This window comes from Pseudorca crassidens, chromosome 17 (genome assembly GCF_039906515.1).
Source record: "Pseudorca crassidens isolate mPseCra1 chromosome 17, mPseCra1.hap1, whole genome shotgun sequence".
Lineage (NCBI taxonomy): Eukaryota > Metazoa > Chordata > Mammalia > Artiodactyla > Delphinidae > Pseudorca > Pseudorca crassidens.
The window spans coordinates 85,126,546-85,151,495 of record NC_090312.1 but is presented as its reverse complement, the minus strand read 5'-3'; the positions used below and the strand labels follow the sequence as shown (position 1 = coordinate 85,151,495).

Here is a 24,950-nt window from a genome sequence, read left to right as displayed (position 1 = left end):
GGAACCTGTTAAAAATGCCAATTAGGTGGCCCCATCCCAGACCTACTAAATCAGAAACTCTGGGTGTGGGGCCAGCAGTCTGCTTAACGAGCCTGTGATTCTGATTCATGCTGAAGTTTAAAATGTTCTGTTCTGGAGTCACACGAGGAGATAAAGACTGTAAGATAAAGGTTTAAAACTGGCCTAGGAAAAGTAGTGCTGGCAACATATGACTACATTTAGTTTTATATTCAGGAGATACCTTATAACTCAGTGTGGAATGATCCTTAAAGATAGAGACCAGTCATAACTGATACTAAGGCATCTGGTTTCTGTCTGCACTATGCACTTCACTTGTTAATGCATGTATTTAGATCTTGTTATAAAGATTTCTATTTCTGATTTTCAAGAAACAGAACTGAGTAGACCAGGTAGAATCCTTTACCCAGAAGCCGTACCTGTAGGAAGCCCAGCCGTAGCATTGTGCTATGTTACCTAGTGGACTTTAATGAAGCAAAGTAGCTGAAAGATGATAGTCTCCCTTCTGAATACTAGACTCACAGCCAACTCTGTAGAGATGATACTGTCATGGCACAAATCTAAACTCAGAGATAGGTAGACAGACGATAGAATTGGGATGCTGAGGAAGAGATGTGATGAGGGCATGTTGACTCTCAGCTAGTTGGGTTGGATGGATGGATAGATGGATGGAAGGAAAGATGGATGGATAGATAACAGAGGGAGGGAGAGAAGGAAGGAAGGAAAGGAAAGGAGGGAGGGAGATGACAGAAATGAGATGCTGAGGAGGGATGAGGAACATGTCAACTTGTATTAGTTGGGTCAGTTTGGGCATATTTGAGAGTACTCACAGGGAAGTGGTCATCGCTTAGTTTCTTCAAGTAATGAGGCAGTTTATTGTTAAAGAAGAGATTGATTTAAGTGCTTATTTGTATCTATTAAAGAATACATTTTTATTGTGGAAAAAAAGACACAATAATAGAAGAAAATTAAAACTTAGCTGTATATATATAATCCTTTCATTTAAGGATAAATTGCTTAATATTCTGGTACAGTTCATTCCAGCACTTTCTCCTTATAAGAATATTATATTAATAATATATATGGTCCTACCATCTTGGAATCTCATAAGTCATATAGGCCTGAGTTTGTTTCTCTAATTCAACAATATAACAGGAGCTCCACCCACAGTGTCATTAAATACATTTTTTTGAATTAGGATTTTTAATGCTATCATTTGTATAGCGTTTTCTTGATTTATTTTTCTACTTTTTGTTAGAAAGTTAGATTCTTTGCTATATTTTGCTATAATAAATGAGTATGATTAATATTTTAGTGTGTAAGTGTTTTTCTCCACATCTCTTGATTATTTCATTGGTATAGATGAAATAACATCTATACCAATAACAGTGACTTTGTCGAGTAAAAATGTATGAACATTTTTAAGGCCTTTAATTACCCAGTTGTGTATAGAAGTGAATATACTACCATGAACCCAGAGAAAACTGAATTTTTCTAAGATATCCGATCTTCTACTGGGAAAATTGTTAACCTCTAGAGATTTTAAAAATAGTTAATGTATTAGGTACTATTTTATTTTATTTTAAAATTAAATTTCTTTTTTAAATATTTTATTTTATTTTATTTATTTATTTGGTTGTTCCGGGTCTTAGTTGTGGCCGGTGGGCTCCTTAGTTGCAGCTCACCAGCTCAGTTGCAGCACGTGTGCTCCTTAGATGCAGCAAGTGAACTCTTAGCTGCAGCATGCGAACTCTTAGTTGCGGCATACATGTTGGAACTAGTTCTCTGACCAGGGATTGAACCCGCGCCCCCTGTGTTGGGAGCATGGAGTCTTAACCACTGTGCCACCAGAGAAGTCCCTTAGGTACTACTTTAAATAGTAGCTAGTGTGTATGCCAAGCAGTGTATGTACTTGTCTCTTTGTGTGGCTTGTATATTGGAACATATGTGTACCTAATCTCGCAGTAACAACATTAGGTAGGCATGATACCCATTTTAGCTATGAAAAAGTTAAAGTTCAGAAATTCAAAGTAATTTGGTGGAGATAAAATAGGCAATAGGTAGCAGAGCTAGAATTTAAACCCAGGTCAGTGTGACATCAGACTGTGCTTCTCCTGCCTTGTTCTCCTTCTTTGCATTTTCTGTTACATTTTGGCAGAAGTTTTGTTACTGAATAAAAGTATGGGATTTGTGCCTTGAAAATAAACTTTACAGATTTTTCCCCTTTAAGTCAGTTAGGGCGGCTGGGAAGAGACTAGCAAAAACTATGAAAGAAAAGCCTTAGTGCGAAGGGATCTGCAACCTCACCCCCAACTCCTACCACAACTCTACTCCCACCCCAGGGGGAAAGCACCTCTGACTTCCTCCCATAGAGAGTCCAAACGGTGCTATGAGACACCCAGAAGGTGGTGGTGACAAGAAGCAGAGAACTGGGGTAAGGACATGAGAAACTCACCAACCGAAGCAACGCAAATCAGTCTTTGAAGGTCATCAAACAGTCCTAAGAGTTGGAGGCAGTGCTGGATGAAAACAGGCAAATGTCTTTCAGGGGGACCTTCAAGATGGCAGAGGAGTAAGATATGGAGATCACCTTCCTCCGCACAGATATATCAGAAATACTTCTACACGTGGAACAACGCCTACAGAACACTCACTGAATGCTGGCAGAAGACCTCAGACTTCCCAAAAGGCAAGAAACTCCCCACGTACCTGACTGTGTGGCTGACCGGCTCTTAGTGCTCCAGCCGGGTGTCAGGCCTGAGCCTCTGAGGTGGGAGAGCCAAGTTCAGGACATCGGACCACCGGAGACCTCGCGGCCCCATGTAATATCCATCGGTGAGAGCCCTCCCAGAGATCTCCGTCTCAACACTAAGACCCAGCTCCACCCAACAGCCAGCAAGCTCCAGTGCTGGAGAGCCCATGCCAAACAACTAGCAAGGCAGGAACACAACCCCACCCATTAGCAGAGAGGCTGCCTAAAATCATACTAAGTTCAGAGACTCCCCAAACCCGCCACCAGATGCGGCCCTGCCCACCAGAAAGACAAGATGCAGCCCCACCCACCAGAACACAGGCACTAGTCCCCTCCACCAGGAAGCCTACACAACCCACTGAACCAGCCTTAGCCACTGGGGGCAGACACCAAAAACAACGGGAACTGCAAACCTGCAGCCTGCGAAAAGAAGACCCCAAACACAGTAAGTTAAGCAAAATGGGAAGACAGAGAAATATGCAGTAGATGAAGGAGCAAGGTAAAAACCCAGCAGACCTAACAAATGAAGAGGAAGTAGGCAGTCTACCTGAAAAAGAATTCAGAGTAATGATAGTAAAGATGATCCAAAGTCTTGGAAATAGAATGGAGAAAATACAAGAAACGTTTAACAAGGACCTAGAAGAACTAAAGAGCAGACAAACATTGATGAACAACACAATAAATGAAATTAAAAGTTCTCTGGAAGGAAACAACAGCAGAATAACTGAGGCAGAAGAACGGATAAGTGACCTGGAAGATAAAATAGTGGAAATAACTACTGCAGAGCAGAATAAAGAAAAAAGAATGAAAAGAATTGAGGACAGTCTCAGAGACCTCTGGGACGACATTAAACGTACCAACATTTGGATTATAGGGATCCCAGAAGAAGAAGAGAAATAGAAAGGGACTGAGAACACACTTGAAGAGATTATAGTTGAAAACTTCACTAACATGGGAAAGGAAATCGTCAAGTCCAGGAAGTGTACAGAGTCCCATACAGGATAAATCCAAGGAGAAACATGCCAAGACATATTAATCAAACTATCAGAAGTTAAATACAAAGAAAAAATATTAAAAGCAGCAAGGGAAAAGCAACAAATAACATACAAGGGAATCCCCATAAGGTTAACAGCTGATCTTTCAGCAGAAAGTCTGCAAGCCAGAAGGGAGCGGCAGGACATATTTAAAGTGATGAAAGGGAAAAACCTACAACCAAGATTACTCTACCTAACAAGGATCTCATTCAGATTTGACAGGGAAATTGAAACCTTTACAGACAAGCAAAAGTTATGAGAATTCAGCACCACCAAAGCAGCTTTACAGCAAATGCTAAAGGAACTTCTCTAGGCAGGAAACACAAGAGAAGGAAAAGACCTACAAAAACAAACCCATAACAATTAAGAAAATGGTAATAGGAGCATACATATCGATAATTACCTTAAATGTAAATGGATTAAATGCTCCAACCAAAAGACATAGACTGGCTGAATGGATACAAAAACAACACCTGTATATATTCTGTCTACAAGAGACCCACTTCAGACTTAGGGACACATACAGACTGAAAGTGAGGGGATGGAAAAAGATATTCCATGCAACTGGAAATCAGAAGAAAGCTGGAATAGCAATTCTCATATCAGACAAAATAGACTTTAAAATAAAGAATGTTACAAGAGACACGGAAGAACACTCCATAATGATCAAGGGATCAGTCCAAGAAGAAAATGTAACAATTGAAAATATTTATGCACCCAACACAGGAGCCCCTCAATACATAAGGCAGATGCTAACAGCCATAAATGGGGAAATGGACAGTAACACAATCATAGTAGGGGACTTTAACACCCCACTTTCACCAATGGACAGTTCATCCAAAATGAAAATAAATAAGGAAATGCAAGCTATAAATGGCACATTAAATAAGATGGACTTAATTGATATTTATAGGTCATTCCATCCAAGAACAACGGAATACACATTCTTCTCAAGCTCTCATGGAACATTATCCAGGATAGATCATATCTTGGGTTACAAATCAAGCCTTGGTAAATTTAAGAAAATTGAAATCGTATCAAGTATCTTTTCCGACCACAACACTGTAAGACTGCATATCAGTTACAGGAAGAAAACTGTAAAAAATACAAGCACATGGAGGCTAAACAATACACTACTAAATAACCAAGAGATCATTGAAGAAATCAAAGAGGAAATCAAAAAATACCTAGAAACAAATGACAGTGAAAACACGACAACCCAAAACCTATGGGATGCAGCAAAAGCAGTTCTAAGAGGGAAGTTTATATCAATACAGTCCTACCTCAGGAAGCAAGAAAAATTTCAAATAAACAACCTAACCTTAAACCTAAAGCAATTATAGAAAGAAGAAGAAGAAAAAAAAACCCAACATTAGCAGAAGGAAAGAAATCATAAAGATTAGATCAGAAATAAATGAAAAAGAAATGAAGGAAACAGTAGCAAAGATCAGTAAAACTAAAAGCTGGTTCTTTGAGAAGATAAAATTGATAAACCATTAGCCAGACTCATCAAGACAAAAAGGGAGAAGACTCAAATCAATAGAATTAGAAATGAAAAAGGAGAAGTAACAGCTGACACTGCAGAAGTACAAAGGATCATGAGAGATTACTACAAGCAACTATATATGCCAATAAAGTGGACAACTTGGAAGAAATGGACGAATTCTTACAAGAGCACAACCTTCCGAGACTGAACCAGGAAGAAATAGAAAATATGAACAGACCAATCACAAACACTGAAATTGAAACTGTGATTAAAAATCTTCCAACAAACAAAAGCCCAGGACCAGATGGCTTCACAGGCAAATTCTATCAAACATTTAGAGAAGAGCTAACACCTATCCTTCTCAAACTCTTCCAAAATATAGCAGAGGGAGGAACACTCCCAAACTCATTCTATGAGGCCACCATCACCCTGATACCAAAACCAGACAAAGAGGTCACAAAAAAGAAAACTACAGGCCAATATCACTGATAAGCACAGATGCAAAAATGCTCAGCAAAATACTAGCAAACAGAATCCAACAGCACATTAAAAGGATCGTACACCATGATCAAGTGGGGTTTATCCCAAGAAGTCAAGGATTCTTCCAATATACGCAAATCAGTCAGTGTGATACACCATATTAACAAATTGAAGGAGAAAAACCATATGATAATATCAGTAGATGCAGAAAAAGCTTTCGACAAAATTCAACACCCATTTATGATAAAAACTCTCCAGAAAGTAGGCGTAGAGGGAACCTACCTCAACATAATAAAGGCCATATATGGCAGACCCACAGCCAACATTGTTCTCAATGGTGAAAGACTGAAACCATTTCCTCTAAGATCAGAAAGAAGAAAAGGTTGCCCACTCTCACCACTGTTATTCAACATAGTTTTGGAAGTTTTAGCCACAGCAGTCAGAGAAGAAAAAGAAATAATAGGAATCCAAATTGGAAAAGAAGAAGTAAAATTGTCACGGTTTGCAGGTGACATGATACTATACATGGAGAATCCTAAAGATGCTACTGGAAAACTACTAGAGCTAATCAGTGAATTTGGTAAAGTAGAAGGATGCAAAATTAATGCACAGAAACCTCTTGCATTTCTGCACACTAACAACGAAAAATCTGAAAGAGAAATTAAGGAAGCACCCCCTATATGCCACTGCAACAAAAAGAATAAAATACCTAGGAATAAACCTACCTATGGAGACAAAAAACCTGTATGCATAAAACTGTAAGACACTGGTGAAAGAAATTAAAGATGATACAAACAGATGGAGAGATCTACCATGTTCTGGGATTGGAAGAATCAACATTGTGAAAATGACTCCACTACCCAAAGCAATCTACAGATTCAATGCAGTCCCTATCAAACTACCAACGGCTTTGTTCACAGTAGAACAAAAAATTTCACAATTTGTATGGAAACACAAAAGACCCCGAATAGCCAAAGATTGCTTTCTCAAAGCAATCTTGAGAAAGAAAAACGGAGCTGTAGGAATCAGACACCCTGACTTCAGACTCTACTACAAAGCTACAGGAATCAAGACAGTATGGTACTGGCACAGAAACAGAAATATAGATCAATGGACAGGATAGAAAGCCCAGAGATAAGCCCAAGCACATATGGTCACCTATCTTTGCTAAAGGAGGCAAGAATATACAATGGAGAAAAGACAGCCTTTTCAATAAGTGGTGCTGGGAAAGCTGGACAGCTACATATAAAAGAATGAAATCAGAACAATTCCTAACACCATACACAAAAATAAACTCAAAATGGATTAAAGACCTAAATGTAAGGCCAGACGCTATAAAACTCTTAGAGGAAAACATAGGCAGAACCCTCTGTGACATAAATCACAGCAAGATCCTTTTTTTGACCCACCTCCTAGAGAAATGGAAATAAAAACAAAAGTAAACAAATGGGACCTAATGAAACTTAAAAGCTTTTGCACGGCAAAGGAAACTATAAACAAGACGAAAAGAGAACCGTCAGAATGGGAGAAAATCTTTGCAAACGAAGCAACTGACAAAGGATTAATCTCCAAAATTTACAAGCAGCTCATGCAGCTCAATATCAAAAAAACAAGCAACCCAATCCAAAAATGGGCAGAAGACCTAAATAGACTTTTCTCCAAAGAAGATATACAGTTTGCCAACAAACACATGAAAGGATGTTCAACATCACTAATCATTAGAGAAATGCAAATCGAAACTACAATGAGGGCTTCCCTGGTGGCGCAGTGGTTGAGAGTCCGCCTGCCGATGCAGGGGACACGGGTTTGTGCCCCGGTCCGGGAAGATCCCACATGCCGCGGAGTGTCTAGGCCTGTGAGCCAGGGCCGCTGAGCCTGTGCGTCCGGAGCCTGTGCTCCGCAACGGGAGAGGCCACAGCAGTGAGAGGCCTGCGTACTCCAAAAAACAAACAAACAAACAAAAAAACTACAATGAGATATCGTCTCACACTGGTCAGAATGGCCATCATCAAAAATCTACAAACAATAAATGCTGGAGAGGGTGTGGAGAAAAGGGAACCGTCCTGCACTGTTGAGGGGAATGTAAATTGATACAGCCATTATGGAGAACAGTATGGAGGTTCCTTAAGAAACTAAAAGCAGAACTACCATACGACCCAGCAATCCCACTACTGGGCATATTCCCTGAGAAAACCATAATTCAAAAAGAGTCATTTGGGCTTCCCTGGTGGCGCAGTGGTTGAGAGCCTGCCTGCCGATGCAGGGGACGTGGGTTCATGCCCCGGTCTGGAAAGATCCCTCATGCCGTGGAGCGGCAGGGCCCATGAGCCATGGCCGCTGAGCCTGCGCGTCCGGAACCTGTGCTCTGCAATGGGAGGGGCTGCAACAGTAAGAGGCACGCGTACCTCAAAAAAAAAAAAAAGAGTTATGTTCCACAATGTTCGTTGCAGCTCTATTCACAATAGCCAGGACGTGGAAGCAACCTACATGTCCATCAACAGATGAATGGATAAAGAAAATGTGGCACATATATACAATGGAATGTTACTCAGCCATAAAAAGAAATGAAATTGAGTTATTTGTAGTGGGGTGGATGGACCTAGAGTCTATCTTACAGAGTGAAGTAAGTCAGAAAGAGGAAAACAAATACCATATGCTAACATGTATATATGGAATCCAAAAAAAAAAGTACTGAAAAACCTAGGGGCAGGACAGGAATAAAGATGCAGACATAGAGAATGGACTTGAGGACACAGGGAGGTGTAAGGGGAAGCTGGGACGAAGTGAGAGAGTGGCATGGACATATATACACTACCAGCTGTAAAACAGGTAGCTAGTGGGAAGCAGCCGCATGGCACAGGGAGATCAGTTCGGTGCTTTGTGACCACCTAGAGGGGTGGGATAGGGAGGGTGGGAGGGAGATGCAAGAGGGAGGAGATATGGGAATATATGTATATGTACAGGTGATTAACTTTGTTATACATCAGAAACTAAACATTGTTAAGCAACTATACTCCAGTAAAGATGTTAAAAAAAAAAAAGAAAGTAAAGTTTACAACCACTCCCAGATATGTGATGGTTCTTCCTTTAAATTGCAATTTCCAGTGACCTGTGCCTGAGAAAGGAAATGGTCAAGTCAGAGACTTTTGTTAATCTAGAGAATTAGACTCCTGGTTTATAGAGGAAGTCTATTTCACATTTTATATTCTTCAGTGAATTCATCTTCAGTGTAGTTTACTGTTCACTTTTGAACGGAAATAAAGTGTTCCTCAACAATGTGTTTATTTGGATAAAAAGGGAATTAGACAGAGTCTACTCTGGGAATTTAAAATAACACACACAGTTATAAATGTCAGTGTTTTTATCAATTTTTTTAGATAAGGTGGGTATTTTTTGGGTAGGAAGCTAAAAGAAACAAAGTTGAACCTGGGAGATAAATCTTGGCAAATAAGAAGTTGAAAATAAAGGAAGTATAAACCTTGAACTTCTTATTTCTGAAATTGGCTTAATTCTTCATTTTAGAGATATTTTTTAGGACTTACGGTTTTAAATTTTTCTTAGAATAAATCTGACTTTTGGTGAGAGGAGGAGTGCCTGTTCACTCTGTAAGTAATTGAGAATGTGGGCAGGATAGTTGGTATTTTTAAAAATTCACGACAAACACTGTTAACATTGTCTTGTCACTGACTTGAGTTTCATGCAGGGGTTCAGATGCCGGTGTCTGGAGGAGGGAACTCAGATGGTTCAAAGCTTGTGCAGTTGCCTCAGAAGTCACTGGGGCATAATAGCCTTTTTCAAATCCTACGAGTTGATCAATCAGAAAGGGTTTACGAAGTAACTAGAATGTGGTTTACTGTCTGCCCTGAGAATCAAAATTCTCAGATAGCTGCATGGAACTTTCTGCAGTGATGGAAGCGTTCTCTGTGCTGCCCACTGTGGTACTGACCACATCAAATACTAGAAATGTGGCTTCTACAACTCAGGAAGTGCATTTTAAGTTTTATTTTACTTCTTTTTATTTAAAATCAGTTAGCTACGAGGGCTACCTTAAAAGCACAGGTGTAGAAGGTGGCTCTGATGTTCTGTTTTCACCAGGGACCTTTTTGCATTAAATTTAACGTCCCTCCATTGCAGCTTGTCACACCGGCCTCCCACATCTCACGCTGTCCTGGTAGTTTCATCTGATCCTGTGGGCCAGCGACCGCCTGGCAGTTGTGTCACTCCCTTTCCCGCGCACTGGTCCCTCCAGGAAGGATGCAGGACCTTTCTTGCTGTATCCAAGTGGTGGGTCCCATCCTCCTTCCAGGGAAGAGAACAGACTGGCTTCATTTTTTATTTTTTAATTCTTTACACCGTTTTTTTTCTATAAATTAATTTTATTTATTTATTTATTCATGTATGTATGTATGTATGGCTGCATTGGTTCTACTGCAGCACCAATGATGTTTTACTGCACTTAGTTGTTTCCTTCGTGTGTGTCCCTGTATGGACTGTAAGCCCTCTCAACTAGCCCCACACAATGGCTTGGCCTCCCGTGTCCGGAAGATGTGTGTACTAGACAGCTTTGTCCTCAGGCCAGTGGGGCTTCGAGTTGAGACTAAATTGTAAACAAAATTGATTGGTTTATCCCAAGTATGTCTTCAGTGGAAAGAAGAATTAAGTCTAGGTTACGTTTTTTTGACAACTACAGTTCTTAGTCTGACGTCTTTAGCTGGCTAGCCATTAAAGGAGGGAAGGAAAGGAAGGAAAGAAAATACCTTCTATTTGTCTTGGTTTAGGCCACTGCATTTAATCCCTTAGTCATCCTTGCCACCTGCCAAATTTGGACACGTTCTTCCTAGACAGTAAACAAGCAAACTGATCTGATTTGTGATGTGAAATAAATATTGTTTGTTTTATGAGCTGATAATGGGGTATTTAACACTTTGGCAGTGTTGACAAGTGATAGCAAATGAAAAGATATTTCACTTGGTTTTCCTCTCTGCCCTTGGTGACATTAAAAAAAACAGTCTTGTTTCTTGTTTTACCTGAGTTCTGTATATAACACTCTCAGTAAAGAGCAGTGGAAATGGTTCTTCATGAAAGCAAACATTTGGACAAATTGTCATTTGTATTGAACATACAGGATTCTCTTTTTTTTCTTTTTTTTTCAAGTTTCCAAGAGAAACCATAGTGCTTGGACTCCACGGAAGACTGTTACTGTCTAGTTTTTTGTGTATTTTACCATGTGTGTGACTGTCCCACGTTGCAGCCCATCCTATTGCCATGGCTGCTGACTTGTCAAGGATGCTCTGAGAGTTTACTAGAAAGTAAACACACACTCTTCAACTTCCTTAACAGAAGAATCACTGTGAGTCCAGCATCATGATGATGTTCACTGGTGGTGTTGGTTGTGATGTGATTTATCAAGTGAGGTTTAACATCTTAAGTTTGTCTTATTTATTTGTTTGTGTTTGTTTATTTATGGCTTGTTGTGTCTTCTTTGCTGAGCGTGGGCTTTTCCTAGTTGCGGCGAGTGGGGGCTACTCTGTTGAGGTGCGCGGGCTTCTCATTGCGTTGGCTTCTCTTGTTGCGGAGCACGGGCTCTGGGTGCATGGGCTTCAGTAGTTGTGGCACACGGGCTCAGTAGTTGTGGCTCGTGGCCTCTAGAGCGCAGACTCAGTAGTTGTGGCCCACGGGCTTAGTTGCTCTGCAGCATGTGGGATCTTCCCAGACCAGGGCTCAAACCCATGTCCCCTGCATTGGCAGGCGGATTCTTACCTCCGCGCCACCAGGTAAGCCCCTTAGGTTTGTCTTTATTTTTAGTTAGATCTTCAGAAAAACTGGTTAAACTTGTTATAATATTAATCTGAATACATGCTCTGTAAACTTGCTTTTTGGTCATCACATAACATTTGTGGCAATAAGATAAGTAGAGAGGTGATAGTAGAGTCCACAGCAGTTAACACTGGCCTGCAGCATAAAAAGAAATAAAGAGGTCACACTCCCTAGGAGCATGATGCTGGCGCCATGTATATGGATGTTGAAAGGCTGTGACGTCCTTGGCCTCCTAACGAAGGAAACAGCATCTGTGTTTCTTCTGCAGAAGCTCAGTGAGGTAGTACTGAGAACTCTGCTTGTCACATGGAATTTGAGTTGTGGTCATTGCCACCAGGCAGCCCCGCAGGTGCCCCACCATCCCCTTCCCTGTGCCTTCACACACCCTCACCCAGGCAGCCCTCACCTGGTTACCTCTCCTGGGAAACCTTCCCTGTCTCCAGAGGGTCCTCCCTCGGGGTATCATATAACACCCTTTTCCTTTGCAGTAAACCTGTCCTCTCAGCCTTCTTGTCTCAGACTGGATTCCCAGTCCCCTGCCCCTTGCCTGGAATGTCATAGGTGTTGAGTAAAAACAGCAAAATGAACCAAATGGACCTAGATATGGGTTTTAAGGTCTATCCCAAATCCACTAGCCTTGCACATCTATTTGGTATAGGTATGTTTTTAATTTGGTTTAACCTTAATAGCCTCAAACAGGACTTTGAATTTGGCAGAACAGAGTTCTAATGTTAATATGTCTCTCTGTAAACTGTAAGGTTCTAAATACACACAGAAATCTTGTGCTATGTTCTTAACTTAGCAGTTAAAATAATATTACTTGATCGGGCTTCCCTGGTGGCACAGTGGTTGAGAGCCTGCCTGCCGATGCAGGGGACGCGGGTTCATGCCCCGGTCCGGGAAGATCCCACATGCCGCGGAGCGGCTGGGCCCGTGAGCCATGGCCGCTGAGCCTGCGCGTCCAGAGCCTGTGCTCCGCAACGGGAGGGGCCGCGGCGGTGAGAGGCCCGCGTACCGCAAAAAAAAAAGAATATTACTTGATCATATTTTTCAAATTAACTTGAAAGAAAAGGCTGGGCACGTATGACATCTTTCATCCATCCTGCTGTATCAGGACCTTCACAGTTGAGCCCAGTGGTACCCGATGCTGTGCCCCACCCCTGCCCTCTTGCTTTCTTGAACCTCTTCTTGCTGACTGTCACTCTGTGTCTGGCTTGCCTCTGTCTCTCCATGTCTCCTAATTGTTATTTCTAAGTTACCATACGTGTAGTCTATCGGCTTAAAATATTACCATTGCAAATTTGTCTTCTTGGTGGATTGTCCCTTTTAATCATTGTGTGATGTCCCTCTCTATCCCTGATAATTTTCTTTGCTCTAAAGCCTGCTTCATCTGATAGTAATTTCAACCATATTTATGTTAATGTTACATGATGGTTTTTCCCCCAGCCTTTTACTTTCATCCTACCTGTATCTTTATATTTGAAGTGAATTTCTTGTAGACAGCATAAAGATGGACCGTATTTTTTAATACACTCTGCTAATCTGTCTTTTAATTGCTTTTTTAGACCATATACACTTAATGTAATTATTGATATATTAAGACTTAAGTCTCCCTTTTTATTTCTCGTTTTCTCTGTGGTGTTCTCTGTTTTTCATTTCTCTGGGTTTTTCTTTTTCTCCTGGCATTATGTGGGTTGCTTGAACATTTTTTAGAATTTCATTTTAATTTATTTATAATGTTTTTGTGTTGTTATAGCTATGTTATTGGTTGCTCTAGGCATTACATTTTATATGCATAACTTATCAGTTTATGGGGTCAACATTTTGCCAGTTTGTGTGAAGTGTAGGAACCTTGCCTCTTATGTCCCTTTACTGTCCTCATTTACATGACTGTCTTAAATATTTCCTTTGCATACATTTAGAACCATATCAGACAGTGTTACAATTCTTGCTTCAACTCCAAATATAATTTCAAAAACTCAACAGGAGCAGGAAAGCCTATTTTATTTACCTGTATCTTTCCATTTTTATTTCTTCTTCCTCACACCTCTTGAGGTTCTGTTCATTGGTTTTTTTTGGTCTCTTTTTTCTTTGTTGTTTATATTTGGTAATTTATATTATTTTATCTTCACGTTCACTGATCCTTTTCTCTGCTCCCTTCATTCTGCTGTTGAACCCATCCAGTGAGTTTTATTTTCATTATTTTATTTCCTAGTTATAAAATTTCCGTTTAAGAAAATCTGTATCTTTGCTACGACTTCCTGTTTCTTTGCTGAGACTTTCTCTTCTTTCATTTGTCTCATGTGCATTTGTAACTGTCACTGAAGCATGTTTGTAATCGCTGCTTTTGAATCTTTGTCAGGTAATTCTGACATCTGCGTCATCTTAACATTGTCATCTAGTCACTGTGTTTTTTCATTCAAGTGAGAATTTTCCTGGTTCTTAGTGTAACAGGTGGTTCTAGATGGTAACCTATACATGTTAGGTATTATGATACAAGATCCTGGATCTTATTTAAACCAGTTTTAGGTGGCTTTGTCTGGCACTGCTCTGAGAAGAGACGTTGGGAGGGTGGGGGGCTTCTTACTACCAGGTGGAGGGAGGCGTCAGGATTTCCTTCGTTACCGCTTCCCACGAGGCTGCCACTCACTGCAGTGGAGGAAGTGGGAGGGCCGGGTAGTGGTGAAAGTACTGACTCTGCTGGGCCACTGGACTCTGCTCCAAGGGGCGGGGAGTGAGACTCGGTTACGGGAGTGATGGGGGCGTGAGGGTGAGTGCCTCGTCTCACACCAGCCCAGCCGGCCTGCACAGACTCTTCATCACAGCCTGTCGAGGGGCACGTCCGGCCCCCACTTGCGCTTTGCCTGCTGTGTGTGGCAGTAGGTCACAGTTTTCCTGTGATATTTGCCAAGAGTAGAGCAGTGATTTCCTAGGACTTTTGTCTCGCTGGGCTGCCCCTTCCCTGTCCTTCCTTTCGAGGGTGCCTTTGTCGGCACCCATTGCTGTTTCTAGGCTGCAGAGAGGAAGCTCAGGAACTTGCTGCTCCGTCTGTCCTTGGGTCCCAGCTGGACAGCCTCCTCCTCCCCCCTTTCAGCTTCTTCTGCTCTTTCGTTTCTGTGCAGCAGCAGGCATTTCCTCGTGTCTAACGGGAGAAATAGGGGAAAGTGTGTCTCCTCCGTCTTCCTGTTAACCTTCCCGTTAAGCAGCGCTGCCTGTGTGAGGAGTGAGCATTAGCTAGTCTGAGAGGAACCAGTAGCACATTGTCCTACTTCCACTTGAATGTGGGCCATTTCAGTGACTGTGGTCCGTTTGGTAGTGAAGGTGGAGCTCCTTTGGTGTCTGGTGTCATGTTTTCTGAAAGATGAGAGCTGTGAAGTGTCCGAAGGTCTTTCTTGTAACATTCACTTCAGTGTCGGGCAGCTGTGTGCCCCCCACCCCCCCGGCCAAGTACTTTCCCCGAGGGGCCCTGAGGCCACTGTCCAGCAGCCTGGGAGGCCCCGGGGGACCTCCAGCTCGAGCACTGCCGCCCCTTCCACCCCCACTCCTGACACAAGACTTGCTCGGAAGAGCAGAACCAGATGCACTGGCAGCTGCTCTAGGGCCTGTGTCCTTAGCCAGCAAGTCGTTGTCCTTTGTGATTTAGCAAGAAGGTGAGGGGAATCCAGCATTGCAGATAAACTTGTATTTGTATTTCTTTCCCTTTCCAGGCAAAAGCTTATTATCCCAAATGGAAGTTGCCCTGTTATTCTGAATACTTATTTTTGTCAGAAAGTTGTTGCCAAAGAAGATTCAAAAACAACACATGAAGTGCACAGTTGGGACACACCCCTTCCAAGAAGAAGCATCATTTTGGCCCAGATGTTTAGATTTAAGAGCCTAACAAATAACTCACCTGAAAACCAGGTAAACTATCACTGACTTAGAGGTTTTTTGCTTTGTAGTAATACTGCGTTTAAAGGCTTTGGAATTTATAGAGGTGATTACCTTTGGTCCTTTCCAAATATTCAGCAACTATATATGTAATCTTTAATTTATTAAAATATGAGTTTTCTTTTTTTTTCTCTTCTCATAATTGCCTAAGAATTTTATTTAAGCCTCTTTTATTTATTAAAAAAATAATGTTTTTCTTTTTCATAACATCTGTATCCCTTGGGATAAAAAGAGCTGCATAAACTTGAGGTTATACACTGGAGATTGCTTTTGGGAATTTTAGTGGCCCTGAGCCATGGTCATCCACCAAGATGAACTTGGGGAACCACTAAACTTCACTTGCGGCGGGCACAAAGGACACCCCCGGGACCACTCGGGCTCCAAGTGTCTGACTTCAGTGCGCCTGCCTCAGGGTCGCCTAGTTATCCCAGTCAGCGCAGAGCGGAATACTGAAGCTGACAGTGTGAAGGGACATCGGAAAGGAAAGGAAACGGACTTTGAACCTACTTGGTAGGTGTGGAGTTGAGCGGGAGCTCCCTTTGACTGTCAGAGCGTGTGTCTGGAGAGGATTATGTGAAAAGGAGGGCTGTCTAATCAATTTAATTGAACGGATGTAAAATACAGCTCAAAGTGCATTACTGCTTTAATGTACAGTTTTAGACAGCTATGTGATGTTAAATTCATGAGGTGTGTCTTCGTCTCACGTCAGTGCTAGCGGAGCGGCAGTAGGCTTAGTGGTTAAGCGTGTGGACTTTGGAACTAGGTGCCTAGTTCGGGTCCTGCCTCAGCCACTTGCTGTTGGGTGACCTTGGGTAAGACGCTGAACTCCTGTCTCAACATTCTCATCTGGCAAACAGTGGTAACTATGCAGCCTGCCTCCTTGGGTTGTGAGGTTAAATGTGTTTGTTACACAGCACCGTATGTAAAGAAAAGTGCTGCGATGTAGGAAGCATGGAGCACTCTAGAGGACGTTTATTTACTAGGATGTTTACTGGGATCATAAAGGTGTCGCGTGTTGCTCACAGGGGTGTGCAAAGTGCTAGCACTTCATAATAACCCTAGTCATTCTTTTATTTTGTTTTGTAGTTTGTGCTATTGAGAGCGTTACCTCATAAAAGAAAATTTTTTAAATCACCACAAGGTGTTTTAATAGCAGTACTTTCTCCATGTTTTCAAATCCCCGAGGTGGTCTGTCCTCCTGCCGCTCCCCTGTTCCTCGACTCACCAGGCCTCCTCGGTCACGTTGGTGGCCCGCGGATGGGAGCCCCGCGCCATGGGCGTGCATCTGTCCTTGTCATTCCTTGAGTGTCCTGCAGTCACACCCGATGCTTAGGGTTCCCCAAGCACGTCGGGATTTGGTATGTAGTGTGCCCTCGTGGGTCAGACTGGAATTGTTTCCTTTGCGTGTCTTGCCAGGTTATGTGTGGTGGTCACACCACCGTGGGCACAGACTGGACCCTCAGACACGAACAAGCAGAGCTGGGCTTCCCCGCCCGAGCTCCCCTGAGGGATTCTCTGCTGGATGCAGTCGAAAGCCAAGGAGTTGCCACCTGGTCGGGAGCCGGGGTCCGGGTGGTGGTGCAGAGAGTTTACTCTCTTCGCTGCAGGTGTCAGCAGGCAGATGGCACAGACCCTCCTGGAGTTCGGTGAGTGACGAAACACAGGTGCAGGCGCCCAGACTCACCTGGAGAAAGTGGAGGCTCTTCTCAGAGCAATTTCTTCACTGTATTCACCATGTACATGGGTTGTATTTGTTTGGTTGGTTTTTATTTACATCAGAATTTGGGACACATGGTATGACAGAGGATTTTGTCTATTTGTAAAAAAAAGTCCTTACTGAAAAAGTTAGTCGCATTTACTTTTACCTTTAATAGTTCATGTTACTGAAAGTAATACAAGCACAAATGGTATTGTTATAAGAAAGCCAAGGCATGGTTACGTACTTAAAAAGACCACTGCAATAGCTATCAAGTTTTATGTCTTAAACACCTGAATAAGTAAGTGGCAGCTGGTAAATCTGTGGCTCCCAGATGGTGCTGTCGCGTCTGCATCAGAGCTCTTGGCAGAACTTCTGCTGTGATGCAGACATTTTTTTACTGCCCTAACCAGTGAGGTGACCACTGACCACCACGTAGGAAATATGGCTAGTGGGACCGAGGAACTACATTTTAAATTTTATTTAAGTTTAGTTAACTTTATTTTAAAGTTTATGTGGATAGTGGCTGCCTTGGTACACAGGATGGCTAGGTAGCTACGAAAGCGAGGGCAAACCTGTGATTCAGAGTACTTTGCTCCAACAGATTGTGGGAATGGCATCTTTTCTACTGAGACTTAGGCTCCTCCTGGTTTTATTTGTTTTCAAATAGCTAGAGACACATCGCTGACTGGGAGTTTATTTATTTATGTCAGACTCTTCTGAGGTTATCTTTCTGTGTTAAATTGCCCTCAAAGCAGTAGGACAGATATATAACAGAAGAGAAATGACAAGCTTAGACGCCAGTTCATCAAACAGTCATTTCGTCTCTCTACTATTAGGAGAACACTACTGAAGAAATAGTAATTCACAGTCATCCTGTCCTTACAGTGCCTTCTGATATTTTTCAGAAAGAGCAAGCAGGAAGCACTGCCCTGTTAACCGTGAGTCCTCTTCCAGTGGACAGCAACTTATTTTGAAGTACCATGAATTTGAAAAAAGTCCCTTCAGGTGTAGAGTTAGAGAATGTTTCTTTTGGAATTATAGAAGAAATTTATTTTTATTTTGTTTGGAATATGCGTGTGTGTGAAACCATTATATCCATCTTTAGGTCTCAACGTGACCTGTAGCTGTCGAACAGTTTTGTGCTAGACTTAAACTTGTGTAGCTCTAAATAGGATCACCTGAGACAGTTACAGGTTAGACAGAGGGTTAGTCTTGCTTAGCTTTTTTCGCGGTCGGTAGCCGTGCTAGGCTCTAAGGCGGGAGTACCAAGTGAGCAGGGCGCGGGGCACCGCTGCAGGGGGGCGGGCACAGCCGGAGCTGAGGCGGCAGAGCTGGCATTGAGCATCGCGCTCCTCGGAGGCCATCCTCCAGCTCTGCGGCGGCACCTGTTTTACTTGTTGAGCAAGAGAAGAAATTGGAAGGTAAGCTGCTGCCAGTGGTCGGCGTGTGAGTGCTTTGGGTTTGTGCCTTGTAATACACCTGGGACATATCGAATGAGACTGTGCTCGTGGTGGATTGAAGGCAGGGCAGGATTACCTCAAAAATAAGAAAACAGCATTGAGTTATTCAGATGGAATGCGCCTGCATCGTGGTGGGGGGCTTCTCGTTGCACACGTGAGGCTGTAAACAGAGGCTGGAGGACCTTAGCGCCATTTCACAGGTGAGGAAACGGGACCTCAGAGAGGTTCTTACTGCTGATAGTCATACAGGTGGATGAAAGAAAAACATCACGAGGTATAGAATCCCCAAATGACAGTATTGTAGAGAATACGGGAGCTAAAAGAAAGGGAAGAATATTGAGTTAGAACCAAGCTGTGTTTAGAATACAGCTGACCCAGGGCTTAAGTCATCCTGGAAAGCCACTGCGGGAGCTGTGCATGAAAAGGAACCTTTGGACAGAGGCCATAGCGTTTGGCCTTGGGTTTGAGACAAGGCTTCTGAGATGTCTTTGGGGTACAAAAAGGTCTCATTGTATAACTGATCATTAGTTTTTTCTAGATTCATTTGCTATAATAATGATCAGGGTCTCCAGTTTACAAATCACATTAAGATAGAAGTAACATTACACTTAGCACCCTAGTGATTCTTTGCTGGTGTGTATAAGGCATCTCCTTGGGGAGTCCCTCAGCAGCATGTGTCCTGGTGTGGACCTTTACACCTGCATGTGCAACACGATACAAGAGGAGACACCATCAGAAGACTTAGGCGTATCGCCTAGGTCACCCTTTTCTACTTGAGTTCTGCCTGTAACTTCCTGCCCGTCGGTAACTTGGGGCAGCTGTGCAGTGCACAGAGTCAGTCTTGTCCAGAGGCCCGAGCACAGCCAGCGCAGGAGGGGGGTTGAACAGTGAGGGCCGCTGACCTGCCGTCCCCTGCGTTACCTCACCTGCTTTACCTCAGAGACCTCTCTAGCCAGCAGTGAGCTGAAGACTACTTTGATCACTGTGTGTTTTCTACAGTCAGAAATGGCCGTGTCAGAATACATTAAGGCCTGTGCAAAGAGAGACGGCGCTGTCTTATGAGACTCTGCGGCCACGGTGATTCTCCCTTCCTGCCCAGAGCAGGCCAGGTGCCTCCCGAGGAAGCTGTGGTGACTTTTCGGTCTAACTTGGCACCTTGATCGTATCAAGCTAGTGCTCTAGCCGTGTCACTTTTATGAGATCAGTAAGAGCTTGTCTTCTGGCAGATAGCCCAATTTTTGTTAGCTTTGAAATCAAAAGAAATCTGAAGCCTGCCAGTCCTGAAGGGGGTCAGATAGATTCTGTCAAAAGGTTCATATTCTCTGAGCTGTGAAACAGTATCAGAAATACACTTCAGGTTTCAGAAATATAATAAGTAGGAGTCTCCGGTCCGTTGTTCTTCAGGATGACGTCCTTTAACTCAAGCTATTACAGAAAACATTTCTACTTGGTTTCTCAAGGTGTTATAGGTCAGCGTAACCAACACGAACTGAAGTTTTATAAACCCCTAAATCAAAGGTAACAAAAAACCAGTCCAGAGAACACTCCCTAAACAGTAAGCAAGGCAGTCTGTTCAGAGGCAAAACACACCTTTATCTAGATCCACTGCATATTGAATGAATATTATATAAACGCATGACTAATAAGACCATAGGCTTTTTAGCCCAAAGGGAGCACTGGTTTATACTGATGGAAACTGGGGCCAAGAAAAAGTACGTGGACTCCCTAGTGACCCCCTCCCTCCTGGCAGAGTGGAATCTAGACCGAACGGCCTTGCTCCAGGTCCATGGGGATCGCCGTTAAACATTGCCTTTTTTCCTCCTTTCTGTGAAACCTTCACTTCCTTTGTCCTTGAGATATTTAACTTATTTTATCCCTCAGAGACGCACATTCTTTCTAGCCTGTCATTGCAGAAATACTTATTATGGGAGAGTTAGTCTTTTGTGAGGGCGTTGAATTCATAAAAATGGTCATGCATTTGGACAAACGCCTGGAGGGGACAGAACCTTCTTATTTAACTATTTTCTAGTTATCTTGCACTTCAGTTTTATGGAAATTCATTGAGCTGAACTCAGGAAAAATAGGCACATTTTCCTTCCTCTATACCTTGATGTTATTCTCTTTTCATCTTTTGACCCTTCCTTTAGTCTGTTGTCTTAATATTTCTTCTTCTTTTCACTAAGGAAAAAAAAAATCCACCGTTACCCTGGGCCAGATTCTGGGTCTGCATGGTTGACAAAAACAGGCATCATGCTGTGCTCATGGGGCATAGTCTGGTGAGGGTGTCCCACACAAAACAATTGAAAACAAATACATTTATGGTTTTAAGTTGTGGTCAGTGCTCTGGTGAGGAAAAAGTGGGATACTATGAGAGACAAGTGGAGAAGGGAAAGAGTTTACTTTGTGGATTCAAGCGCAGGTGTTCTAAGGCAGTACTATTTAAGTGACACTTGAAAGCTAAGTGGATGTTAGGTGAAAAGCAGCTGAAATAGAGGGAGTGCCTTTGAGAGCTCCAAACAGGAGGGAGATGGTGGAGTGGCCAGCGTGCGTGGGCCATGGGCAGGAGCCAGCCCCAAACAAGGTGTACCCATCTGACAGACACTTCAGCTGTGGGATGGAAAGTGGTTTGGGGAAGAGGGGTTGTGGAGCAGGGCCCCAGTGGAAGCAGAGAGGCCGGGAAGAGGCGACTGCTGCATCCAGCACAGTCCAGGCTCCAAGTGTCACGCGGCACCACGGCAAAATGGAGGAACGTTTCTGATGCGTGTGGTGACTTGAGTGGAGGTAGGGGATTGAGTGGGGGCAGGGGGGATCGAGTGGGGGCAGGGGGGATCGAGTGGGGGTAGGGGGGATCGAGTGGGGGCAGGGGGGATCGAGTGGGGGCAGGGGGGATCGAGTGGGGGTAGGGGGGGATCGAGTGGGGGTAGGGGGGAAGGAAATATTAAGACCGATCCTCAGTTTGAGTGCTTGGTTGAGTGATGGGCCATTTACTGAGGTGAGAAAACTGGTTTGGAGGAAAGCTTGAGAATTCAGTTTGGGGCCTGTTTAGTTTGAGATTCCTATGAGACATGCAAGAAAGGATGTCAGATGAAAAGTCTGGATCTACAGATCTCACATTCAGAGAAGATTTTAGGTTGGAAATAAATATTGGGGGGTTTTCAGCCTACAGCTGGTCGGTCTGTATATTTGTATGTGCATTCGTTTTGTTGGCTAATTTGAAGAGGTTACGGTTGTCCATGGTGCTAAGTTCCAAAGGCCCTGGAGGGCCTGTAGTGAGAGGCAGATGCCCCAGCCCTCCTCCCTTTACCCCCTTCACAGCTGTTCTGTCCCAGCTGGAAACTGTCTGAAGCCAGGGCAGTGGATGAGAGCACATTAGGGAAATAGTAGACACAAAAGAAGGAAGAGGTGTAGCGTCAAGATCTAAGGTCCTGTAGCATTAGAGAATGGGTAGAAGAGGGACCACAGAGGAGCCTGGAGAGGAAGGGCTAGTCGTGGCAGGCACTCAGCATGGTGGAGTGCCATGTGTGGTAGAGGGCAGCTGACGGGGTGCCTCAGAGAAGCCTAATAAGGTGACGGATGAAGCCGTGTGAAGTTCCTGGATGACTTTATGCACAGGAGTTGCTGGGGGTGGAGGTGGATGCTAGCTCCCTGGGCACGCAGGAGTGGGTGGGAAGTGGGGAGCGTGGACAGGTTTTGACAGCAAAGTTTTGTTGACGCAGAAGGGAGTGAGAATGCCCAGCATTCAACAGCACAGCAGAACCACAGTGCAGACATTCTGTCTCTTGCTTCCAATGTTGGGACCAGTTTTCTTTCTTCTTTTTTTTTTTAATTGAAGTATAGTTGATTTACAATGATGTTAGTTTCAGGTATACAGCACAGTGATTCAGTTTTGTGTATATATATTCTTTTCCATATTCTTTTCCATTATGGTTTATTACAAGATACTGAATATAGTTCCCTGTGCTCTACAGTAGGTCCTTGTTGTTTATCTATTTTCTCTAGTGGTATGTGTCTGTTAATTCCAAATTCCTAACGTTTCCCTCCCCCGCTTTCCCCTTTGGTAACCATGAATTTGTTTTGTATGTCTGTCTGTTTCTGTTTTGTAAATAAGTTCATTTGTATCATTTTTTTTAGATTTCAGTAGAACCAGTGTTCATAGTGGCACTATTTACAATAATCAAGACTTGGAAGCAACCTAAATGTCTGTCAACAGATGAATGGATAAAGAAGGTGTGGTATATGTATACACAATGGAATACTACTCAGCCATAAAATAGAGTGAAATATTGCTATTTGCAGCAACATGGATGGACCTAGAGAATATCATACTAAGTGAAGTAAGTCAGACAGAGAAAGGCAAATACCATTTGTCTTTTGAAAATGCGTTGAGGTAGAGGCAGGTCGTCAGTGGAAGGAGCAGAAGGTCTAGATTCAGACTAGTCTTGGTTCAAATGCTGACTCCCCCACTTAGCAGGGAGACTGGGAGCAAATTGTGTTTCCTTATTTCTGAAATTGGAATTATAATACTGTCCATAATACAGGTTCATGATGAGGATTAAATGAGATCACATATGTAAAGCATTTACCACGATGCTTCCCATATACTAATAGCGCTCAGAGGGTGGCTCACTAGCTCTTGAAAAGCAAGCGTGAATACTTTAAAATTGTAAAATACTGATAAACAACATTGTACAGTAATAGAAACCTAACATAAGCAAAGAAAAGACATCTAGTTACGAATCAGCATTTGTGTTACTTTTGTGTCTGTTGTCTAGCTGCAGGGGAAGCTTGATTAAAGTGGTTTTACTTCCATGCTTTTGGCCACCCTCACCCTACTCATCAGCAAGGAGTTGAAGCTCATTTACTTTAGAAAACAAACATTTATGTGTATTCATATGTGAACTGTGACCCCTGCCTCTCAGTGATGGAAGTATAGAAGTTCCTCTGTAATAAACACATTTCCAGCAATTGCCCGAGTGCCGCGTCCCGTGTTGGATGGTGCTGTTAACTACAGCTGGTCTAGTTTTGTCTTTTATCTAGAGCAACTAAAGACATCCCAGACTGCTGATGGTGGAAATGCAGAATGAGGAACTAGCAGGTAGTGGGTGGGATGATTCGAGCCCTTTGTTTGTGTTTGGACAGTAGAGAACGATTCTTGTCTCCAGCTTGCCAGGGCTCTGTTGAAAAGAAAGTCATCAGCTGTGTGCTCACCAGCTAGGTCTCCAGCTCTTATGAACTTTCACTTTCTTCCTGTTACCTGGTTGGATGATATGCTGGATTCATGTCTCTTGTGTGTGTGTATCAAGATGGAATGGCGTGGTGTTCTTCCTCCAGAACAGCAGTTATACATGTCAGCGGTGGAAGAGCCCAAAGGGAGGACGACAGTTCCTGCTCATCAGAGGCACACAGGCCACCCCACCTGCCCTCCTTTTGTGCCTGCCACACCCACCAGACTGTGCAGTGATTGCATTGATTGACCCGCTCAGCATCACATTTCTAAGGTTGTGATTTTACTTGTACTTTATTTCTTCATATTGTAGAAAAATTGGAATCACTCCTCTTCAGTGATTTGCGTATTTTTATCGTGATGCAAAGGTATTTTAAGAGGAGAGCATCATTTTTTTAACGTGTCCTCATAAATGATGTCATAGCCCATTCCTCAGGTTTTTCTTAAGGTTTTTCTTGTTAGTCATTAACTCTGTGTTCATGAGTCTTAAATAAACCCTTTAATCTCAGCTTCCCAGCTCTTAACTTTTGCTTATTTCCTCTCTAAAATACCTCTTTTGTGATATCCCAAGGTCATTCAGCCCCATTTTCTTCTCAGTCCTCTCTTATCGCTGGTAATTCTGCTAATTGACATCCAGATCTTTTACATTCTTTGCCGTTCCTCCTGTCCACATTCTGAATTACTGTGAGGGGTAAAAATAGCATCAAGTCCATGGAATTACAGTTCTAGTCCTAGCTGTTCTTTAGTGCGTACACAAACAGCTGTCAAAATTGGAAGTTGAAAAGAAGCTGAAAGAATCTGTCTTACTTCTACCTCTTTTTTAAAGAGCTTTATCAATACATAATTCACATGCTGTAAAAATTCACCCTTTTAAAGTGTACGGGTCAACAGTTTTTATTATATTTACAGAGTTGTTCAATCATGACCATATTCTAATGTTAGAACATTTTTGTGACCTCAAAAAGAAACTCCATACCAATTGGCTGCTGACTCCCCTTCTCCATGGCAACCACTACTCTGCTTTCTGTCTCTGGATTTATCTGTTTTGGA

The 24,950-nt window shown here is 42.8% G+C and overlaps 1 protein-coding gene across 17 annotated transcripts in view; it reads left to right on the top strand.

Moving 5' to 3' along the window:
* The window catches only part of SPIDR (scaffold protein involved in DNA repair), a 351,263-nt gene that overhangs the window by 235,457 nt on the left and 90,856 nt on the right, over nt 1–24,950 (top strand). For all 17 annotated transcript variants that reach the window (XR_010936562.1, XR_010936565.1, XR_010936563.1 and 14 more), the window contains exons 9-10: nt 15,295–15,490; nt 16,934–17,163. Coding sequence is in view for 12 of the 17 variants with exons in the window: in XM_067712395.1 (XP_067568496.1) it covers nt 15,295–15,490; nt 16,934–17,163 (426 nt within the window). In the remaining 5 variants the exon portion in view is untranslated. The remainder of the gene's footprint in view (nt 1–15,294; nt 15,491–16,933; nt 17,164–24,950) is intronic.